General features: G+C 36.9%; 1 protein-coding gene across 4 annotated transcripts in view; it reads right to left on the minus strand.

Moving 5' to 3' along the window:
- Positions 1–25206, minus strand: part of USP24 (ubiquitin specific peptidase 24) — a 152135-nt gene that overhangs the window by 86605 nt on the left and 40324 nt on the right. For 3 of the 4 annotated variants that reach the window (XR_013827130.1, XM_079913342.1, XM_079913341.1), the window contains exons 2-16: positions 23778–23943; positions 22368–22435; positions 18490–18633; positions 17685–17807; positions 11934–11969; positions 11531–11596; positions 7629–7694; positions 5037–5111; positions 4241–4399; positions 2988–3102; positions 2688–2791; positions 2024–2131; positions 1722–1817; positions 1469–1630; positions 1222–1269 (exon numbers count right to left, since the gene is read on the minus strand). Coding sequence is in view for 3 of the 4 variants with exons in the window: in XM_079913342.1 (XP_079769468.1) it covers positions 1222–1269; positions 1469–1630; positions 1722–1817; positions 2024–2131; positions 2688–2791; positions 2988–3102; positions 4241–4399; positions 5037–5111; positions 7629–7694; positions 11531–11596; positions 11934–11969; positions 17685–17807; positions 18490–18633; positions 22368–22435; positions 23778–23943 (1536 nt within the window). In the remaining variant the exon portion in view is untranslated. The remainder of the gene's footprint in view (positions 1–1221; positions 1270–1468; positions 1631–1721; positions 1818–2023; positions 2132–2687; positions 2792–2987; positions 3103–4240; positions 4400–5036; positions 5112–7628; positions 7695–11530; positions 11597–11933; positions 11970–17684; positions 17808–18489; positions 18634–22367; positions 22436–23777; positions 23944–25206) is intronic. The other variant, XM_079913343.1, reaches the window with a different exon arrangement.

Genomic DNA, 25206 nt, shown 5'->3' on the forward strand with positions numbered 1-25206 from the left:
CTGAATCACTGAGCTGAGAAAATTCAAATTGTATCTGAGTAGAAAGAGAGCAATGTTGTTGAATTAAAGGAACAATTAATCATAACCTGAGCATTACCAGCTCCAGTCTGTGAACGATTTTAATGTAGAAAATTCACTTGATCAAATTTCAATGTCAGAAATATAACACACAAAGTTCTTAAATGTCCCCAACTAAACTTTATGACCAAGCATAATTTAAGAGAATAAAAGCCTACTGAGTCACCAAGCCCGCTTAGCAAGAGCTGAGTCTCTGAATTTACAAATGTAAATTAGCAGTATTCAAGATCCTTTAAAGAAATACTTACTAGGAAAGCCAAGAAATATGTTTTACCAATGAAATTCCTAAGCCATTAGCTATTTACTAAAACCTTTTCTTATGATAACAGTGAAATGAAACCCCTCTCGCTGCTAGGCTTTGTTTCATCTGGGCAACCTGAGGGCCTGCGTGGGAGGAGGACATGCTCTGATCAGGGCTGCAGCAACCACAGAAGCAGGCTCCAGTGAGCAGCTACTGACTGCAGCAACAGGAGAGCTACAATCATCACTACACATGCTGCTACCCACCCTTTCGAAGGATAGCCCTTAAGTCCACAGTCACCTGGAGGCCAAAGCCCTGCAGCGTAGGACTTCACAGCACCCATCACTACCCAGTTCTACCTTCTAAAATCGAGTCCTAGCAGCAGGCACTCACTCAATAACCGTTTGTGTAAGGAATTACTTTAGGAACACATCTGAACCAAGCACCTAGAAAACAACTACGTGCCAGCAACGAATGAACTTCTTTCTTCCCTTCTTTCTCTCTTCTGACTCTATGAATGTTCCTCCATTTCTCTCTTATGGGAGAAAAATGGACACGATATTTATTTAGAATCCACTGTGCTTATTAAAGATGTGCATACTTTGGATTTAATTTTAAAAAAGAAAAACTAAGTTGAAGGTCTTACAATCTTATGAAAATAATATAGTAAAACTACTCTTTGAATGTGACCCTGGATTTTTCTTCCCCTTTGACAGTCAATAACCCCCAAGCTTTAAATAATAAGCACAGGTCATAAGCAAATATTTAAACAGCAGTGTGTATCTGAATATTATTCGAAGAAACACTAAAAGATACTTTTATCTTAAAATTATAATTCAATTTATTAAAAGGAATTATTAAATTAGTATACCTTTTAGTTGGTTCCATCTGCAAATTCTTACCTTGAATCCATCCTTCTTGTTTTTTTCCAAACCTGACCATTCTCCAGGCTGAAAATTAATTTTAAGAAATATAAGTGACTTGGTAAAAGCAGTACCTATAATTTCCCTATTTTGGACTCTAAGGTATGAGCTTCCAGGTAGGACATTTAGTTTAATTTACATAATAGGGGAGGAAAATTATTTGGCTCTAATTACTCAGACAATACTGTTGCTCTGACAACAAAACTAGACCAAAGATAAAACCAACCCTTTTAATATCTTCTATGCACTTAATGATGTAGCTCCTCTTGATTGCTTCTTTCACTGCATACGCATCACTTAGGATTGTCAGGTGCTCCTCCAAAGCTTGCTGAATAAGGCTACTGGGCAACGTTGGGAGATGAGCCAGTTCCCAGAGTACATCTAACACCTATAATAAACCACATGTGATGAGCCAGCCCATACGCAAGTAAAGCTGCTTTAAGTACTTGTAGCTAGAAAAAGTCATTTGATTCTCCTGCCTTTCCAGAAGTGGTCTCAAAGCGAGCTTCACGGCCTATTCGTCCAATCAGGCTCAATAGCTTCTGTCTTACTCTATCGGTCTCGGTCTCCCAGCTCTGCAGAACGAAAAAGAAAAGACACAGGAACTGCTTCCCAGTCCCATTTGATCACACTGGCAAAATATGCAAAAACTTTAAACTTGAGCTAAAAAAGTTTAATAAAGTAAGAAGTGTACGGTTAAACACTGCTAATTTAGAGGGAGGAGACTTCAAAATAAAATTATTTTAGAAATATTTAAAAGTAAGCACGTTTGAACACATACCTTCTGAATGAGAACAAACAAATGATTAAGCTGATCTGAATTAAATTTGACAGCTGCTGCAGCAATAATAGTATGGATATTCTCGATCACAGTAGATGATTGTCCTGACTAGAAAAGAAGACATTGGGAAGAAAGTTAAGTCTTGGAGACCGGAAAAACCCAAGTCTTTCCCTGTTGATTTATAGATGCAAAAGCAAAACAGTAACAAAGATAAATTGATTCTAGTCTAACAGCATACATACACTTGCGTGATAAAATTGGTAAGACTACAAGAAGCAACCATTATTAATGGTTATCTGTTGGCCTTGTTTAAATTCCTAGAAGCATTAAATCTCTAAAAAGACAATGTAAAAAAAGATGAGAATCAAGTTCTCAATCTGACATATTCATTTCAAGAGGAGAACAAAATATCTTCAACTGGCTTAAAAACAATTTAAACTAATTACAAGAAAAACATACTCACTTTTCACATTTTATAAATGATCTTGAGGGTCTCAGTTGAGAGTATTATGTGTCTCATTTTTAAATCTGCTTATAGATAATTTGTGACTTCAATTATTATTTATTTATCCATGGGCAGTAAGTCTCTGCTTTAGAGAGTCACCACCCTTCGCCCTTACTGAAAAAAGTCAGAAAAAGGCAAAAATAATTCTGATCAACTTACCTGTATCTTCCAAATTTTAGTGAGCTCATCTAAAGACAATTTACTGCCCAAGAGTTCAATAATTCCCTTTATACGATCACAGTATTGTGCTTGGTCTATGTTGCCTAAGAGAAGAAACACCAGAGAGGCAGACAGATACAGTGAACACTAACTTTCTAAATATGATCCTATTTATTCAAAGCAATATTAACTTTCTGTAAGATTATTTAAAGGCTAATATAGTCAAAACAACAATTTCATACCTTTTTTATACAGAAATATATTATTTATGTGTTAGGTAACCTTTTTTAAGCAACTTACCTTCCAATGCAATTGAAAGAACTGAGTTCTCAACTAGCCAATCTAATAGTCTGTCTGTATCTATAGCATTCTTCACAGATTTGGATAAAGTGCTATCTTCTATTAGTTTGGTTACCTAAAAAGACAGGATTATTGTGATTGAATCTAATGCGAATATTCATAATCAAAATCTTCATATATATTTTGTGACTTTTATAGTGTTACAACGTGGTCTAACGATTAGCCAAAATGTATCAAAGGCCAGTTATTAGAAGTTAATAGACCACTTATTTGTGATGTCTCTTTAAAAAGAACACAGAGTTCACACTTCCTGGGCCACTGCTGATTGGCTCAGGGATGCACATCTGACCCAAACTTCAATCAGAGCACTCCTCCAAATTCTATACTTGGGACCAGAGAGAAAGTATCAGTCCTTCCCCAGTCACAAGAGCTATCCATGGCCATGTCTACCATATGAAAGATGCCACTCTGTAGGTGGAAAGAGAAAAAGGCCATCATGCTCATAAAAGCAGAGATAAGACCTGGATAGAGTCCTGGCAGTGATTCAGTTCTCAGATTCTAGTTGATCCTGTTGCCCACATGTGTCCCTGCCCTTACACGGTTTGGCTAGTCAATCTCTCATTCATGTGAGATAGCCTAGCCTTCTTCCATTAAATTCCTCTTTTAGTCTAAGATAATTCAAGATGAGTTTATTTCACTTGCAGCCAAGAATCCTAATTAACACAAAACTGAAGGAAAATAACTGGAATTATGACTGAACTGTATTGGCTCCACCGGAAACTCACCAAAACCAACTATGCTCATGTAAAGTTTAGGAAGCTGCAGAAAATTACTTCCATCATTTTGCTTAGACCATCACAGTTGTAAACAAAACAAAATTTTGCCTCAACCCCAGTTAGAAGATTTGATTTAAGTAAACACATATCTGAAATATAGTAAAAGGAATTATACCCTTAGGGTAAAAAGTAAATCTCAAACTGTATATTCCAAGGAATTATGTTCTAGCAAATTTCACTAGAACACTAAATATTTCACAGAACGAATTTGGAATGTAATACGTATAAAAATATTGCTTTATTAACAATTATAAACATGTATACCATTTCATATATAATCACTGTTATCTCTTTTTGTAGGATTACAAGAAATTATTATTCTTTATTTCCCAACATTTTTATATTAATAACCACAAGTTCTGGAAAAACTTAAAGTGTCTGTCCTTTAAGTCTTCCAGAAACGGACGCAAAACTTACTTCTTTGAGGGAATTCATTTTAGCGCTAAAATGAGGTGATTTCAGCATGCGCAGTAGGATGTCTAGTCGAAGGTCGTCCACAACGGTCACCAGATCCGGTTGGAAGCGCATGCAAAGTAACTTAATGGCAGACAAGAGCTCCGGGATGCTAACCAATCTCTTTTATTTAAAAACAAAATACACACAAACGTACAGATACATAAACAGAAAAAACAAAAAGGAACCATGAAGACATTCTGATGCCAATTCTTACACATACACAGGAATACAGGACATTTTCAATAACCATGGTCTAATGGTATATGATATTCCACATGATCAATAAACTACATTTTACTTCTAAACAAAAGTTAGCACATGTGTGAGCAAAGAAAAGGGAAGGGTTCTGTGATAAATTCAAGGTAGACAAAATAAATCACGTTAAATTTAAATGTTAAAATTGCTTTAAACACCTTTGGATAGCTTTTAATACTGAATCATTTTAAAGCTTCTTCAATGCTATACCAATTATACTACTATCAAAATCAACATGTTAAAAAAAAAATCAACATGTTAGTAAAATTCTTAATGGTATCACTTGCTGACAACCCTACATTCATTCTATTGACTGAGGTAACACCAACCACTTGGTATTTCAGACAAAACATTTTTTGGTTAGGAGATGTAAAATTAATTTGATGTGAGTTGTATGTGATCAGAATCCAAACAGCAATGGTGTGTGAACCTTGCCCTAAGCCCTGGCTCTGCTTCCATGGACCAATAGGCATTGGGGCTACTTGACTGGAGAGAACATTACCTTATCTTTAAGGTCCTTTTCTTCCACGCTCCGCACGTCCTGGATTGTAGTAAGGATGACTGGGTCCAGCATGGGCTGCAAGAAAACAGTACTAAAGTTAATAAGGACCCCTGAATCTGTCCCCAAACTAGAGAGGAGACACTTTTTTATTCATATTTCACAAAGGAGAGGGTGCTATGCAAAGATTCTAGTATTAGAGCAGCCACTAACTAGGTAATACCATCCCAAGTAAACCCTTAACTGATTCTGTGCCTCAGCTTCTTTACTATCATATGGGTGCAATCCCTCTTTACTATCTTATAAAGGGTCCTTTGAAGAGCAACCAAAGACAACCAAAGACACACCGACTAACTTAAAACATTAAGGCATGAGTATGTACTATTTTTGTAATAAAGTATTTTGCATTTGATTTAAAAAATGAATGTAAGCACAGACCATGAAAAACACGCTGTTTTATGCATTTATTTTGCTAACTGATATAAATGAGGCCTATAGACAAGACTCATACAACACACTGCTCCAGAATGGTAGCATAACCAGGTAACTAACTCTGAATAGTATGTGAAAAGTAGCAAACTATTAGCTAGATCTAAATGATCACTTCCATTTAAGTAAAATAATTTTTAAAACTTATCTGGTGACAAGAGAAGATAGACAATATTTGGCTGTCAAAGCAAGAAGACATTAGCAATGAATTAAAATGACATCAGGCAACTGATTATCCTAGTAGAATTTCTTTATTTACACTTATGCCAAGTGAGAACTGAGGGCTGTCAGGGTAAGAGGCAAGTCACACGGCTCTTGTCAGCATGTGCCAGCCCTGCTTAATTCTCACTGCAACTCTGTGAGATAGGCATGGTTATTATCACTATTTTACAGATAAAGAAGCCAAGTCACAGGAGTTACTTCAGTCTTCCGAAGTCACACAAGGAGCAAGTGGTAGAGACAATTGTTAATTTACATAAATATGGTATGAATTTATTGCTGAATGAATTTAAGGTTGGATGGTTTGATATAATTAAAATAAAGATACAGTTAAATAAGCTTTGGTTGGAAATTCATATACTTTTTACTCTTTTTAAAGTACACTGTGCTTGGACTTCCCTGGTGGCACAGTGGTTAAGAATTTGCCTGCCAATGCAGGGGACACGGGTTCAAGCCCTGGTCCGGAAAGATCCCACATGCCACGGAGCAACTAAGCCCATGCACCACAACTACTGAGCCTGCGCTCTAGAGCCCACGAGCCACAACTACTGAGCCCACGGGCCACAACTACTGAAGCCCGCGCACCTAGAGCCCGTGCTCCGCAACAAGAGAAGCTACCGCGATGAGAAGGCTGCGCACCACAACGAAGAGTAGCCCCCGCTGGCAACAACCAGAGAAAGCCCGCGTGCAGCAACGAAGACCCAACGGAGCCAACGAAAGTACACTGTGTTCACATATAAAACCTGGAATTTCTAAAGAACTTAGTATTAATTAGCAGTTGGAATATTTACACTGAAGCTCTTTCCATGGAGCAATGCATGGGTTTAAAAGCATGCATTTAAAAATTCAATCCTGGCTCTGATTATTAAAAAGCCAATTATTAAGTCAAATCATTTTGTCTCTTTATGTCTTTGTTTCAGCTACAAAACGAATGACTGTATTCATATGCTTAGTAAGTGAGAGAACACTAGATGTCTCTAAAGACCTTAGTACCCAGAATGAAGAAATACATAAGTAGCCATCCTGTTTCATTTAAAAATCTTGCAGTATTGCTTTGAACTCTAAAGAAGGCACTTAAAACTTAGAAATAGCAGGAATTTCCAGAACCTACTAAAAAAGTCCTATATCCCTTGTTAAAATGGCCCTAAGTAAATTAGATATTAGAAAGAAGGAACAAGTGCATACTATTTGCTTCCAAAGGACACTAAGCTTTCAAAACCATTTGCGGTGATTTAAAAAAAAATCTCTGTGAAAGTTTTAAGTTTCACAGACTTATTTCTATAAAGAAAATAATAAATGGAGGTATTTCAACATGACATTTTATTCAGTAAAACTTGTTAACTGAAATGGAAAGGAATAAGAAAATGTAATAAGCCCTAAGCATTAGGAAGCTGAACATTCCACAGACTTGACTATCCTGTGACCTGCTGACGTACAATCTGCAGAGGCAAGAAATCAGACAAGATGTGCTGTTAAACTGTTACTCAGATAGTGAGTGACTTGGCTAGCAGGTGAGCCCAGCCACTCAACACTGTTTAACACATAATGGCACTGAACCCTTAAATAATCCTGTAAAGGGGGTAGGGATATATGCCACCTATTTTATAGTGAAGGAAGCAAAGAAAAATATATGCTACAATATGTAATTATATTTGATAAAATGATAAATTAAAAAGGTAAATAACCTTAAATGTTAGGTCTCCTATACCTTAAATTAGTAATCACTTTTATTTATCTTCTGATATTTTCACTATAAAGACAGCTAATCTGAAAAAAAAAAAGTTACTCTAAATTAGGCACAATTCTGAACAACCTGATAAAAAGATAATTTTACTGTTTGTATGTCTTAGATCACCTCTGAAGTAAGCGTAAAATGGCCTATCTTACCTGTACCACTGAGGAGTTGAGGTACTCTGCACACACCCCTAAGGGCTGCACCAGTGCTGATACTGCCTGAAAAAAGACAGTGAAGGTGAGAAATAAATGTGAGCGAGTTTCTTCCTGTTAACATTAAACAAATCCCTTTTAATATGTCAGAGAACATTTTATACTCTTGAATAGAAGAACTGATATAAAGATGTCGATTTATTTAAGTTACTGTAGAAATGTGATTTAAATCATAATATGCCAATAAAACTTCTTTCAAGGCTTGGATGAGATGATTCTAACGTTCACATTGCAGAATAATAAAAATTTTTATTTGAACAAGGAGAGAACAGTTGGGGAAGGAGTGAAATGTGCCTTTAACAAAAAAATACTTAAAACTTCCATGAAGAAAATTATAAACTTTACAAAAATACATAAATAGTCCAAATAAATGAGATACCATGTTCTTGAATGGAAAAGACCAGTACTGTAAAAATGAACAAACTGAACACACCTACAAACTGAACACAATTCCACATATGGTCTTGGTGGAACTTTCTAGAGCAGGAGAACCTGACATGCTGGCTATATTCAGAAGAGTAAAAATATGAGAATGATCAATAAAATTTGAGAAAAGAAAGACGCTGAGCAAAACTGGCACTACCAATAATGAAAACATTGGAGAAATGGTATAAAAATGGCAGAGTGACCGAACGAATGAATGACAGGAACAGAAGTCCAAGAACAATTCATGTATACACGGGACTCTGACATTTGATAAAGCCAACAAATCAAAGTAGTGAAGAAAAAAATGGAATATTTTTTAAAGGACCTTAACAACAATTAGTTACCCATTTGGAAGAAAATAAAATTGGATTTCTATCTTACACCATATATAAATACATTCTAAACGAATTCAAGAACTAAGTTTAAAAAATGAAACTGTAGAAGTATAAAATTATATGAGTATTTTTATAACCTTGAGATGGGGAAGGAAACACTCCCCAAGCAAATCAGAAAAATTTTAAGCCATTAAGGAAAAAACTGACTGTATAAAATTTTGAAGCCTCTCTATGGCAAAAAGACACCATCAACAGAAACGAAAAGAGAAGGAAAAGGCTGGGAAAGATATTTACAAATACACAAAATAGACATGACATTGATATACTTAATATAAAAAGAAAAAAATAAATAAGACAAGGAACCCCAAAGACCTATGTAAATAGATCAAATTTACAGAAGAAATGCCAATAGCCAATAGTCATATAACAAAATGCTCAAATTCACAGGAAATCAGAGTATTGCAAATTAGATAATAAAATACCATTTTTTTGGTCCATCATATTGGAAAATTAAAGACTGACAATATTCAGCACTAATGACAGTACTAGGAAATGACTTTATGGGAGTATACACTGGTCACCACTTTTTGAAAGGAGATTTAGCACTATCAATTATAATTTTAAAATGTATATACTCTTTGAAATCCCACTTTCTAGGAATCTATCCTTCAGATATGGCAGCAAATGTACACAAGGACAAATTTACATGGAACACTCTCTGTAATAGCAAAAACTTAGAAATAATCCAATGCTCATTAATAAATGACTGCATCACGGTACAACAGTTGCAGGAACACACTGGAGCCATCAAAAACACTGATAGCACTAACCTGGAAAGATGTCCATGATATAATGTTATATGAAAGTATGCTACTAGGTATAGTTTGATTACAATTTGGTCTCAAAGAGAAAGAGAGAACATGCAGATATATTTTATATAAACTTAGGAAAAAGTCAGAAAGACTATGCATGATATGGGTAACCATGACCTAGGAGGTAGATGTATGTGTCGGGGTGGGGTGGAGGACAGGAAACCTTCACTTCTTACTTTGTACAGGTATTTTAAACTGACAGATTGTGAATGATTTTTTTTCCCCAGTATTTTTCAAATCCAAAAATATGTAAATATAAATGTAAAATGATGACATTCACTTGTATTCAGTCTTATAACACAGCCTAAATTTATTCTGGGACAGTCACCTTCTTAACTGGTCAGAAATCAGACATCTATTGTGATTTAAAAAAAAATTATTGATTTATTTTTGGCTGCCTTGGGTCTTTGTTGCTGCATGCAGGCTTTCTCTAGCTGCTGTGAGCGGGGCTACTCTTCGTTGCGGCATGTGGGCTTCTCATTGCAGTGGCTTCTCTTGTTGCAGAGCACGGGCTCTAGGTGCACGGGGTTCAGTGGTTGTGGCTTGCGGACTCAGTAGTTGTGGTGCACGGGCTTAGTGTTGCTCTGCGGCATGTGGGATCTTCCTAGACCAGGGCTCGAACCCGTGTCCCCTGAATTGGCAGGTGGATTCTTAACCACTGCACCACCAGGGAAACCCTTACTGTGCAATTTTAATTGTACCTGTTTGCAAAATTAGAGCCTCAATCTTTGCAATCTCCTTCTCCTATGCCTGAATTTCTACCATCTTCTCAATACAACCTAAACAATCTAATTTTACATCAACTGCAACAAACAACACAGTTGTCTGAAAAATGGTCTGACCTAAGGGAAAAATCTTCGAGGTATCTTTAGCTTCAAGACATTTGATAATAATGAGGGCAAGCCCAGATTCCTATGCATCCATCCTTGGCCAATTTTCATCCAAGTAGGGGAGAAACTTTGGGCTTCTCTGTTTGTTTGTTTAAATAAATTAACTCTGAAGGAAATTAATGAGTGTTTTATTTAAACTTTTTAAAAAATGAAGTTCATTTCTAATACTGCCCACTGACCTATATAGCCAGTTCTTGAGAAACAAGCAAGCTGGATAAAACCCCGTATCTGAACAGGTATTGTTTTGTCTTGCTTTTTAAGTCACTAACTATTATCTTCCAGGTCAAGAGTCGTCTCTAACATACTTGATCCACCTAATGGGGATCAAAATGACAGCCTAACAACCTAGTTAACAGTCAGGGAGGGAGAAGAGGCCTCTGATCAGTGTCAGTAGAAGTATTTATGAGCTGGCAGACATATGATCTTTAAGGATAAACACTGGGTAGCAAGAAATAGACTATTACCAACCACAGCACCAGTCTCTCTCATTGACGGTTGTTACTGCTCTCATGCAAAGATGGACCAAGGGAGTTAGGTGATTGGTCATGGTCCCACAGAAATAACTGCTATTGTAAGCACAATTTATACCACTTCGGTATATTATTTTACCACATCATTTTCTGCTCTGATCAATTTACAGTAGCTAGCACAGTGTCTTCTACATGGCAAGTACATAAGTAGCTTATAACTGAATGATTAATTAACTAGAGAACAGAATAAAGTGCTCTCGGTTACAAGCAGGTCGGCAGTCCGTGAAAAATTAAAGATTATGTTATTCCCCTTATCACAAGGTTAAATTTGAGAAAATGAAGCTGACATGAAAAGATAATGGTATTGCACCTGAGGGATGATTCTAAGCTCCTGTTATAGCCCTTGTTATCTATGAATTTCTGTAACACCAAAAAGCTGACTAAACAATCTTAAAATAAAATATTTTATTTGTTTCTGGTACTATGAAATAATTTCTGACTTATCTGAGGCATAAAATTGTTATGTACACATATACTTGCCACATATAGCAACTGTCCCTAAATAGCAAGATAATTTCATGTAACCCCCACAAGTTAGTAGTTAAGAGAAAAATATCACAAAGAGAAATTAGTGTGGTGAAAAAAAAAACCAAACACCATACACTGAAATTTGCTTATTTTGATTAACAGTAAACATTTCTGTGGTTATCAGAAACATGGAAGCTGCTCCTGTAAAGACTGACTTAAACTTTAACATTTAATTTAATTTGTCTAGACCATGTCCCTTGGGTTACACAGCAACCCAGATAAAGTGAACTTCCACACTGTAAATATAGTGGTTTAACTTACCCCAAGTTCTATATCTTCTGAATGGAGCTTGGCCTGGATTGCTGCAAATCCACCTAATTCTCCAAACTGAGAAGAAAAAAGGTATACATTAATTTTAAAATGCTATACCTTAATAGTTTAAGCAAGCAACTAAGGCTCACATTCTGCTTTATCAGTGTGCTCTATAATCCTGGTCTTAAGGGTCATCACAAAAATAATTCCAATGCTCCTGTGATATACTAGAGGAGATGTGCTAAGGCCTAAAGCTGAGGTTTATCTGTATAAACAGCACCTATAAGAAAGAGGGAGAAACCGTAAAACCTATCTGATTATTTTCTGTAGCTGTCATCTACCTAAAACACCAAACTCTAGGAAATCTCATTAGAAAATGGAAAACACGATCATATTAGTAAAAGCTTTATACCTTATTTACCAAATCCACAACCCATCCATGAGGCTCCTATGAGAAAAGAAAATAGAAATTGAGATGGCAATACAAAAACTTCCCTACTAACCCTCATATTTCTTTTATCCTAAATCAAATGTTGGAAAAAAATTAAAATTTAAAAAATATTTCAAAGTTTTCTCAAATGTTTCTTAACGTGATTCTTTGACATTACTGTAAACAGTTGCATGAGTAAGTCTGTATTTTGATGGAATTGCTACAATACGAAGCATTTATGTGTTTTGGGTAGCTGAGATCAGTTTAAGCTCTCTGAGGTACAAGATAACTTGAGTTAAATTTTCTAAGAGAGTTATATTTTAGGAACTAAATTAACTTAAAGAGTAGCATATCAGGAATCAAGAAATTAAAATTTTAGTCCCAGCTGTACCATTAATTACTGTCCTAGAGTAAGCTCTTCTTTTCTCCTCCTTTTCTTCCCTCCTTTCCTTTCTTAAGCATTCACTGTTCTAGGGGCTGAATAATGTTCTAGTGGCTGGATAAAGAACAGTGACTAAGAAGAGATGTGGTACCTGCTTTCACAGAGCTCATATTCTAGCAGGATCAATAAAGACAAGTAAACCAACACATAACTCAGATTGTGCTAAATTCCACAAAAGGAAAAACAAAAGGTCTTCAAATGAAAAAGGAGCCTACTCTGTTCAGAGTGGCGGTCACAGAAAACCTCTCTGAAGAGGTGGTCTTTAATCTGGAACTTAAAGGATGAGACAGATTTAGCCATTCAAAGAATAGTCCAGGCAGAGAGGCTGAAATGGAAAAGGTCCTGTTTGGGGAAGGCAGAAAAGCCTACCTTGTTTGAAAAACTGAGAGGCAACTCTCCCAGCTGGGAGCCGGGGTGCAGGAGAGAAGGTACAGATGAAGCTGTAGAGACAGGAAAAGCCAGATGATGCAGAAATCTGTAGATTGTGATTAGAAAGAAAGCAACAGAGGTGTTTAAAGCAAGAAAATGATGCCTTTTATGTTTTAAGGGGATGTTTTGCAGTTATGTGGAGAATGGAATGGAATGGATCAATGAGAGAGTGAAAAGTAGAGATACCAGGGAGAAGACTAGTGCAGTAACTAGGTAGGACATGATGGTGTTTGGAGTAGGATGGTGGCAGAAGAAAAAGAGAGAAGTCAACTTAAAATCTATGTGAGATTAAATCAAAGGACCTGTTTACAGTTTGGATATGGGGAATAAGAAAAAGGGATGTATCGTGGCTGATTCCTATGTTTTGGCTTGAGCATGTAGGTAGATGGTGATGCCATTTACTGAAAGGGAGAAGAATGAAGGCTGGGGAGACATAATGAAGTTCCATTTTAGGCACAGTTTGAGATGTCTGTGTGGCAACCAAGAGGAGACAGTTGGCTCTTCAAGTCTGTTGTGCTCAGAGAAGAGGTCTGGGCCACAGAGATATAATAAAGCAGAGGGCCATCAGCACAAAGATAGCATTTAAACCCATGAGAATGGAAGATATTTCTTAGAGAGAGTACTCTGGATCAAAGTTGGGTAGAGGTGAAGGAGTCGAGAAAGGAAAGGTGGCTGAGGGGCAGGCAGAAAGCAAGAGACTGTAGGAAGGAAGTTTCAAGGAGGGAGAAACTGACTGTGACCATTCCTGTTGACGGGGTCGAGAGACATTTCCTCTGGATCTAGAAACATGAAGGTGCTGGTATCTTAACGAGAGCTGTTTCAGTGGAGTGGTGGAGAAAGAAGGCAGAATGGAATGCCTTGAAGAGTTAATGCAGAGTTCAGTCTAGTGACCCCAAACATCTCTCCAGCCGAAAATAACTTAACACCACTGGATAAAAACATTAAAAAAAAAAAACACTTTAAAAATATATAGCTGAGTTGACACAAAGTGCTCAGAAGTTTTAAAAAAAGAGAAAGCAGAAATCCTGTGAGGTAAGCAAACTGTGAGGCCAGCTTTCACGCTGTAGGCATCTGTGGAACTCTGGAGACCTCTAGCTTCCATTTTCACAGCCTTACAGTGGCTGAGAAGCAGGACACGTAGCCAAGACAGGGCTCAGAGACTAAGAAGAGTTTGTCACATAAATCAAGAACCCAAAGGGCTACATCCTGAGTGTAAGATGAACTGAAATAAACTTACCTGTGGAAGGGAAACAACAAGGAAGCCTGCCTACCTTGACTGTGGTACTGGATTGTGAGAAGAAAAAAATTCTCCAGGAATTTATAACCACAAAATTGCCCTCACATGGCTTTGCTGCTCCAATTCACACTGCCTTTATGGTCTGAAAAACCTTAAGCTGAGAACTTATTCCCAAATCGTAGTATCCCCAGGCATCTGGAAGAAGTAAATCTTTTTTGGAGGAAAGAACTTTCAACTCAGGCCTCAAAAACTCTTCTTAGATTAAATTCCAAGAAACGTAAGTTCACAGGAAAACAAAAAAATACGTATAAAAATGTTTTTCTATACACATACATACATATACAAAACAACTGAGTAAAAGCTGGCAGAATCAGACCAGCTTTTAGATGTCAGACATATGCTTTTAAGTTAAGCATTAAACATATAAGTTAAGCATCAAACAAGGAGGAGACTGAAAATGAGTCAAGAACATGAGATAACAAAAAATAAGCAGAGTCAAAAATGAACCAATGAGAATTTATAGAAATGAGAAATATAATAAATGAAATTAAAGACAATGAATAGGTTAAATAGCCTATAGGATACAAATAGAAAAAAAATTGGTGAACTGGACCATAGGTCTGAAAAAATGTTATCAGAAATGCAGTACAAGAAGACAGAAAGATGGAGAATATGAAAGAGAATAAGGGACATCAGAACAGAATGAGAGGGACTTCCCTGGTGGTCCAGTGGCTAAGGCTCCACACTCCCAATCGAGGGGGCCCAGGTTCGATCCCTGGCCAGGGAACTAGATCCCATATGCCACAACTAAGAATTTGCATGCTGCAACTAAAGATCCCACATACCGCAACGAAGAGCCCATGTGCAGCAATTAAGACCCGGTGCAGCCAAATAAATAAATAAATAAATATTAAAAAAAAAAAAAAAAGAACAGAATGAGAAGGTGCAACATGTAGCCAATCAAAGTTCTAGAGGAAGCGAGACTAATGGGGAAGAGGCAATATTTACAAAGGTAATGGTTGAGAATTTTCCAGATTGCGACAAGATATAAATCCTTAGATTCGAAAATTCAATGATCTGAAGCAAAATAAACAAAAAGAATACCTCAGTTAATTGCAGTGAGAGTCAAATTGCCAACTATCAAAAAGAAATAAAATAGCCATGAAGAAAAGAAAGACTTCTTACAAAGGAACAACAGTCAGACCAACAATCAACTTTCAATAACAATACTCAAAGCCGGAAGACAGGGCTTACCTGGTGGCACAGTGGTTAAGAATCCTCCTGCCAAGGCAGGGGACACGGGTTTGAGCCCTGGTCCGGGAAGATCCCACATGCTGCGGAGCAACTAAGCCCGTGGGCCACAACTACTGAGCCTGTGCTCTAGAGCCCGCGAGCCACAACTACTGAAGCCCGCGCACCTACAGCCTGTGCTCCGCAACAAGAGAAGCCACTGCAATGAGAAGCCCGGCGTACCGCAACAAAGAGTAGCCCCCGCTCGCTGCAACTAGAGAAAGCCGCGCACAGCAACAAAGAATCAAAGCAGCCAAAAATAAATTAAAAAAAAAAAGCCAGAAGACACTGAAATGATAGCTTTGATATTTTGACAGAAAAATGTATGTCAATCTAGGATTTAAAACCCAGTGAAAATGTTCTTCAGGGAATAGGAAATAAAGTCAAGTTTAAGCCATCAAAAACAAAGACTCAACTCCCAATGGACCCCTTATGAAAGGACACTGTACAGGATGCACTCCAGGAAGAAGAAAAATCATCCCAATGGAAGGTCTGAAATACAGAAGGAATGGTACACAAAGAGATAGCATATAAATAGGGCTGAGTCAAAACACTGTATAAGGTAATGATGACTGTACCTATTTGAGGGGATAAAACAATACAGGAGAGGACTAAGACAATGCACAATAAAGACAAAAGGATAATGAGTCAGGTGAGGAATGAGTACACGAAACAGTCTAAGGTTTTCAAGTACTCCTCAGAAGAGGGTAAAGTTACTGATGAAATTTAGGTTTTAATAAGTTAAAATTTTAGACTAACCACTAAAAGAGTAACTGAGAGGGAAGGATATGGAATCTTTCATCTGGTTGGTTGTGAAGGGGGATAGAGAATAATGCTGAAGCTAGAGATGGAAGTGGTATCCAGGGCAGAATTTTTAAAGATGGGAAAACACTAGACTCTGTTATACACAATGGGAATAATCTGATAAAGGGGAAAAAATTGAGCGTACCAAAGAAAGAATAGAAATGCTAAGGCATAAAATGCTTGAGAAGGCAAGAGGAAAGAAGAGGGGATCTAGGGCATTTGCAGAAGAGATAATTCCTTTTGTGGTAATGAGAAGAAATTAAGAGACAACATTTCTGGGTCTCCATTGTTGTATATGTAAATTGGGGGGAGGAGAAAAAGAACATTTTTTGAGTACTTACTAAAGTGAACCACTGTGTTCAGTGTTTTTATATACATTTGTCATTTAATCTTCACAACATAACTGAAGATAAGATTTTAGTATTTTGGGAGCCAAGACTATATAAAGAATGCAGACTATGGCACTAGATCGCATAGGTCCCCTCTATAAACAGGTTTGTGAACTTGGGCAAGTACTTAACCTCTGTGAGCCTCAGTTTCTCATCTACAAAATGGGGGTAAAAATAGCACGTAACTCACAGAGCTGTTGTGGGGACTAAATTCCACAGGATATACTCACAGTACTTTCCACTCAGCTCTCATTTCCTCTCTAGAGTACTGCCTGACCTTCCAAGGTGGCAACTCCTTCCCCTTATTCCATACATAGTACTTATTATTATAATTGCACCTATTGTTTGTTATACTGTGATTTTTTTTTTCCTATTTCCTCCACTATGCTGTAAGTTAGAAGCCATGTCTTATTACTCTTTATACTAAGGGCAGGAACTATTTATTTATATCTCCAAAGCCTAGAATAATGCCAGACACACAGCAAATGTTCAATAAATGATTGCTGAACTGAACCCCTGCCTTCTAGATAAATCAATGGACAAGTTTTCTATCTACTACATTGACTTCTTTCAAATGTCTCTCAAAAACCAAAGTGTTTGATCAACAAATTGTCTGAATTATGTACTCCTTGTGGGTATAATGTTATTGGCACTTCGTACGCCTTTAAATATAAAATGAGGATGTTGGTCTGTGCTTAGAAAAAAACAAAAGCTTTAAAGCTTACAGAGTTTAAAGAAAATTATACATGAGATTAACTACTAGGTTTTATTTTCTGGGAATAATTAGTCGTTTCAAATGATTTCAAATGCTCTAGCTTCTCAAACATCTCTAAGAAACTGGGACACTCATTAAACTGGGGTTCTGGTAATTCAATAAATAGGGCACTTTTCATGTCATGCAGTCATTTCTCATTTCACCAAACATTATTTCAAATCTCTAAAGTTCTTCATGATGTTAATTAACAGCTATGGAAAAATATCCAATAGCTGAAAAAAATGTTAAGCAATTTTATGAACCATATGGAGTATTTGTCATTTTTCATAGGTTGTTTTATCCTTCCATGTAAATTGTCATTTTTGTAGCAGAGAAAATCTTTTTCAATACATTTATCTATAAAAGGATGAAACAAAACTATGTTTACCTTTTGGAAAGTAGATACAGGTGAAATAGCAAACATATTTCCCTCTCCAAACACTTCTGCCCAATTCCTTTGAGATACTTTCATTCTGTTTTTAAAATGGTATTCATTATCAGGATTGAAAGCCTAGATTCAAAGAGAACAGAGAAGCATTATTATTATCTACTTCTATAGCAACACATATTAGCATTAGAAAAGAAGATAAAAATATAGCCTTGGACTCCCTCATTAATGGAATCTTTCAAGTATCCCAACAAAACATATTCCTTAGCCAGTGCTGAGGAACAAAGTGGTGCTCTCCTGTTCTGTTCAATGTTTGCTGTGGGGAAAGAGAAGGGGGTAGCAGGACGGGAGGTCTGATCCAGGCACGGTGATGCCAATGCTCCAGGTGTTCTAGGGCTGCCACAAGCAGAGCTGGGCAACAAGGCAGTGAAGACGGAAGTTAGGAGGGAAAACACGAGCGCCCCTTCTTCATGCAGCTACTGCTACTAGTCGGGGGGAAAAGCCCAGAAACCAAACTACATCAACACCCTATGTGACAGTACTTGTGATTCGAATAATCAGGGAGACATAAAGGAAAGCTATTTAATCATTCTAAAAGCTGAGAAAGCTTAAAATTAGAAAGGTATTTCTTTAAAAATGAAAACACAGAACAGTTGTTCTGCTTTTAAAATAAAAAGCAAGAACAGTCAAGTTAATAACTTTAATGATAAGATCATGATCACTCATTGTTAATTACAAGTCAGAAGGTAGTAGGTATTTTAAACAAAAGCAAAACACAAAGTACTTCATTTTAGACATACTGTACCATTGTAAGCACAGCCAGCAGACCAGTGGGAATTGGATCTTGTTTTATTCTCTCTGCAGCCAGTTCTATTAATAGCATCAACATGTTGTAGATGCCTTCATGAATTTCAGTACCCCACTTGTGAACAGCACTTGATGTCAGCAGCTATAAAAACATAAACGGCACTTTAGAGTCTTACTTGAAAAGAAAGAAAAGACATCTACAGTTATCAGTTCAGTCTTGACTAATGAAGAGATTATTACCATTAATACTTACTTTTATGCAGATGACTTGCTTTAAAAGACCCATAGCTGTAGTCCATCTACTTATCCACTTATTTCACAGTCAACACTTAGTTTTGTTTTTTTGAACTTTAATTCCCTTATATTAAGACAGTTTGGGGAATTCCCTGCTGGTTCAGTGGTTAGGATTCGGTGCTCTCAACGTGGAGGGCCTGGGTTCAATCCCTGGTCAGGGAACTAAAATCCCACAAGCCATGCAGGGTGTCCAAATAAATAAAAACAGTTTGTTTAAAAGAAAATGTTGTTTTCTACTTTTCATTATTACTAGGAGAGGTCAAGTGGTGAACAAGAAAGAACCTGAGATCAATTCTGGTACTACTATTTTCTAGCTGTCTTGAACAAATTTACCAGAGTTCCCAGAGACTCAGTTCTCTCATCTCGAAAGAGGGATAATTCCTACCCACTTCACAGAGATGTTACAAGTATCAAAAGGTATATCGAATGTAAAGTATTAGCGAGGTTTTATTATTAATATATTTTGGCTGTCGTTATTAATCAACATTCCTGGAATCTAAGAAATCTCATGATTTGAACATGTACATTCTTTTCATATTATTTATATCTCAGAAACAGAACTGCATCTTCCCACCTGTTGACCAGATGGCAGCAGGGCTCTGAATGTGAAAAAAATTTTAGAAATACCTTGTCTATTTATTTTGCTTGTATTTTCCTTTCTAGTATGTATTAAAGAAATATACAATTTTTTAAAAAAGTTTAAGCAAATCTAAAATAGCACTGTAACATTGTTTACTTTGCAGCTATTTTTCTTAAATATAAAAAATGGTGCATCTTATACTCAGATAGCAGCTTAGATTTGTTAAAAAGGAAGGAAAAGGCACACAGAAGAATCTAAAATCATCATCTTTGGATTTCCCCAATCTTTGACCTTCTAAGTCCTTGGGGAAGTCTAATTCAGGAACAACTGCCGAAACAGGGAATGGGAAAGTGAGAGGATTCCACTTAATAAAATAATGGCAAATTGGTACAGTGGTTTCATGTTTTTGTAAGATCTCCCTTCAGAGGGAAAATACTGTGCTATAAAAATTTCACCTTAGCCACACTGAGAACCCCTTAACGAGAGGGTTAAGACCCTGAAAGAGCCCAAACTTCTTTAGCTGCAGAGGAAAACCTCAGTTCCAGACTTTCTCCATAGCAATTAGCTGCACTATTTGCTCAAATGAACAATAATCATAAGACTGATTCTATATAAGGCAATTACTATTTTTTGCTACTATTTTTGCAAGAATTCTTTTGCCTGCCTATCTATTCTTCCTATGCTTAAAAATTAGATAATAAAGCAGAGATTAAGATTTAAGAAGCTTCATGTGACAACAATAAAATTTATGTGGACTAAGCACCACTCCCTCTGTTGTCATCTCATATGTTCCGTTTTTACTTTGAAAATGGAGTTCTATCTACCTTCCGGATGAGGTGGGGCAAGACAGGCAGCACCATGTGAGGAAGAGGCACACAAAGTTTAAACACAACTGTGCACTATGGCCACACCTGGATGTTTTTCCCTGCCTGAATATACTAGTAAAAGAATCCAGGGGACTTCCCTGGTGGTGCAGTGGTTAGGAATCTGCCTGCCAACACAGGGGACACGGGTTCGAGCCCTGGTCTGGGAAGATCCTACATGCTGCGGAGCAACTAAGCCCGTGTGCCACAACTACTGAGCCTGAGCTCTAGAGCCCACAAGCCACAACTACTGAGCCCGGATGCCACAACTACTGAAGCCCGCGCGCCTAGAGCCCGCGCTCCACAACAGGAGAAGCCACTGTAATGAGAAGCCTGCACACCGCAATGAAGAGTAGCCCTTGCTCGCCGCAAGTAGAGAAAACCCGCGTGCAGCAACAAAGACCCAACGCAGCCAAAAAAAAAAAAAGGAATCCAGGCTGGCCTGAAAGTGAAAGGTGAAGAAAGTAGAAATTACAATAAAGCTCCTTTTGTGCACCTTATTCACACAATTGCTTATTATTTGTACTCTTACTTCTTTTTTTTTTTTAAAAAAGGGCAGCTTGTGAGAAAAGCCCAGGGAAGGTAGGGAGAGAGCCATCATACCAGGAAACACAAATCTAAAGGCACACAGAATTCTGTAGCCCTTCTAGTTTAGAGGAATCTTTTTAATAGCTCTAAACTGTAAGAATTGAATGACATTAAACATAATGCAAGGTACCTTTGTGCTCACAGTTTTATAGGAAAAAAACCCCAATAACCGCTTGACCATTTATTATACTATTACAAACAGCTGAGGGCATAAAATAATACAGTCCTCTGAAGCATCTCTGTACAGAGTTAGAGTATTACACTCCAAATATGCAACTTGCTGCTGGACTGACTTGACCCAGGGCTCTCTGAATCTGAAGATCATCAACCTAAAGATCCCTTCCTTACACGAATAAACCCTTTTCCATGACTCTGAATAAACTTGAATTTTCTTTCTCTGCAAATTTATGCATACATTATGATAGGTGTCACAATATGTTACATTATAAAAGTGCTGGTATTTTTTTAAAAAGCTACTATAATTCTTAAAAGTTAAAACTACAAAATGGTAGATGAATTCATCCAAAATGAGGACAAATCTTGATTCTCTATAATTCCTGCCTAAATGACAATTTTAAAAGATTTCTCCCTTTTTTCAAAGATGAAGCTATTTTTGTTCCTAAAATTAATTTTGTTCTGTCTTCAGTCTTGAATCAAGGGAGATTCTGTCTGTCAAGACGCAGATGGAAATAACAGTTTGCAGATGAAGTTTATTTTACTGGGTTTTATAGTAAATACAAACTTCATCACCCTGTAGTTGTAGTATCTTACTTACATATGAGACAAAAAATGGATGTCAAAACCCAGAAGCATGAGACAGCAGGAGACTCATTTATTCATTCAACAAAGATTTACTGAGCTCTTTCTCTGCACTAGGCACTGGCTATATGCTGGGGAAAACAACAGTGCCTGTGACATCGTCCCTGCTCTTGGAGGATTCAGGACTCAAGTCCTGAATAGGGAACCATGCTGAGTTAGAATGCTTTCAGAAACAGAAGTCCTGTGATCTTCTATTCTCACTGTTAAGAAAAACTGCTTTATAAGAGATGTGGCCATAATGGGGGCAAGCATATCAGTCTAGCTCCAACAGAGATGCTGCCATCCACATGCCGTTTTGCCAGATACAATACTCAATCCAGTTAAACTTTCTATAGTTTAAACGTCTGCTTCTGTCTCAGCAGAACAGTACGTACAAAATGGCCTATATTTTGATAAATAAATATTATCTTTCTAAGTGCCACAATCCTTAGTTTAGTAAGATTTCTAATTTCCTCGTGTAAGTCTTCACCTATTCTTTAGCAGTTAAATAGAAGGAAGTAAAAGTTATATTCGACCAAAGACACGCAAACAATTAAATATAGAAGAAATAAATCATTCCTGAGCCCCATATTCAGGGCTACGTTTTTCATTTTTGAGCATTCCTCAGTTGTACAGGATTCATAAACTGGGCTCACATGTTAAAAAACTAAAACTAAAGCAAAAAGCCTGTTCACCTTCACCCCCACCAAAAAAAAAAAAAAAAAAAAAATCAGCACAGCACATTTTTCTTACCTTTTTAAATGCTTCAGGCATACACCTATCCATAAATCTTTTACAATTCTCATCAGACTCAGAAAGACCTTTGTAAAATAAATGAAACAATATGCCTTATTTAGATTTTAGGTAGTTGCAGAAATCATATATATCATTCCAAGCTCATACATATGGAACTTATTACAGAAACCTTGACTCTTAAGGAATTATTAAAAGCAGAAGACATACATTCTGGTAAAGGAATAGGCTGAGAAAGTAACAGTATTAAATTATTAATAGCATAATATATCCATTTATATTTATTATTAATATACACTTATTAATAGTATAATAAGTAAATACTAATTAGAACTGAAATGCTTGAACTCATGTTTCCATATCAGAGTAACTTTCAATGATCTGACTAAATAGCTAATAGAACAAACACCACCAGCAGCTACTTATCAGCCATTACTGTCTTCCTAAACATTTCTTTTAAAAACACAAATATTCTCAATAAATGCCAAAATCACTCTCTTGCCCCAAACAAATTGAACTCTGTGCAATAAAATGCACAGAACTGTGCCTGGCATAGAGTAAGTGATAAATACTTGCTAAATGAATGAATGAATCCACTGTAAAATTATCCTTTGGAATACACTTAAAAGAAAAACTCAATGACAGATTTTGCTTATCAGTGGAGACACTGTCGAGCACATTTTCTTTTTTCAGTCCTACCACTTAGCATAATACCGGCATCCTCTCAGGCACTCAATAAATGTTGCTGCTGAGAAGCCAGTCATAAACGCATCATGGAAGCTAGTCAAAATATTTCCTTTTGATGTGCCTTGTATTTAATCACAATGGTAAACTATGCACTTTTAATGAGAAAAAAAAATTTGCAAAACACTGGCTCAATTCATCTTATTTTACAAATGAATTCAATATGAAAAATAAATTATTATTCTCTCTTTAATATATTTATAATATAGATGCTTCCTTATGTTGAAACTTATTCTCTAACCTAGTGATATTTTATTACTCTATTCGTTTAATATCTGTAAAGCACTTAAGATAGTGCCAAGACCTTAATAAGCATAAAATATTAAATAAACATTACTTTCTTTTCTTTAAAAAAAAAAAAAACACCACTGCATTAAGCCTTAATCTAAAGTGCTCCAAGTTTCTGTGGAAAAGTTAATTTCAATTTCCGTAAGGCTTTTCAATTATATTTTAAAGACTCTTACACTCTATTGGAGTTAGAAGAAAATAGCTGATTTAATTCAACGCTTTTACTCCACAGGGAATAAACAAAGACTAAGAGAGTAAATGATCTAAGATAATACAGATGGCCAATGACAGGAGCTAAGATGAAAGTCAAGCCTCCTATCAAAAAAAAAAAACCCCCAAAAACGAAAACTCCTCCTGTGTCCTGAAGTATGAACTTACCAAGTCTTGCTAGGTAGGTAGACGCCAACAGGCATTTGCCTAGTGACTCTTCCCGCTTGTAAGGTATGGACCAGTGATCCGTCAAAACGCGGCTTTCCAGTTCATATAAATTTGTTGTAGGGAATTCAATTCCTTCCCCTGAGCAGTTTCCGTTTTCATCATTCTTCTGACAAAGAGGGATTATGGTTTAAAAAAAAAAAAAACACAGAAACACACAAATAATTAGTGACTACTTAAAATTTTTTCGATTTAACACAAAGCAGCTCCTTAATCACTGGTAGCCATTAATTCCAAGATTGTGGATTCCACATTTCTTTCTCGTAATCACATCTTTCACCAAGACTATCTGAAATATTCTCAGCTTTTATCAATGTGGCATCCCAACTCTCTCAGAAGGTGAGCTCATCTCATTCTTCACAAATGAACTCTCTTAATCTCTTGCTATAAATATCAAATCTACCTTCACCTACAGCCCCTTTTCTCACGCTCTCCCAAAGTGGCAACTGTTAAGGTCACCACACTGAATGCTACATCATTCAATCCAGTGGACATGTTTCAGTCCTTATCTTACTTTTCAGGAATATCTGACCTTCTGCCTGCTTCCTCTTCTTGGTATGCTAGATTCCCTCCCCTTACCTCCCAGGATAACATGCTTCCCTGTTCTCCTCTGGGGTCTGGGTTAGGGTGGTTCCTTCTGTCTCCTCTTCTGGTACATCCTCCCCTTCCTAGCCATCAAACACTGGAGTTTCTCAAACCTCAGTGCTAGGCTCTCTTTTCTCTGCTCAGTGAATGGCACCACATTCATTTGGCAGCATAGCCAGAAATCAAGACACATTCTTAAAACCCTATTCTCCCATCTCCACCCCTAAGACTAAGTGATCAGACCTCCTATATTTCTCTCAAATCCATCTACTTCTGTCCATCTCCACAGGGATGACGCTATTCCTGAACTCAGCCTTCTGCCCTCTTTAACCTACTTAACTCTTAAACCCTCTAAACTCTTTCAGAGAAAAACCTTTCCAGAACTTCTAAACATTGTCAAATTCCTTTAATTATTTTATACCCCTACCATCCCGAACTTCTCCTTCATAACACAACTCACAGATATAATTTTACATTTATTTGTGATTTACTCTGTTTGCCCCCACTAGACCAAGCGAGCCACAAGGACGAGGACTGTTTCTGACCACTTCTATATCTCTAAAACCTAGTGCCTAACACAAAGTAGGTATTTAAAACGTATTTTTAAATAGAAAAATAATTCATGCAAAGTTTCAACTATCAGTGGGGTAACTGCCAAACTTTCCATCAGTCCTCGCTATAGTAATCTGTAATAAATCAAATGGAACCTCTCCTCCCAAATGGCCTAACACCTGGCTCCTTTGAAAACCTAACCATTTACACAACCCACTCTATAATCTGATCATTA

This window comes from Stenella coeruleoalba, assembly GCF_951394435.1.
Source record: "Stenella coeruleoalba genome assembly, chromosome: 1".
Taxonomy (NCBI): domain Eukaryota; kingdom Metazoa; phylum Chordata; class Mammalia; order Artiodactyla; family Delphinidae; genus Stenella; species Stenella coeruleoalba.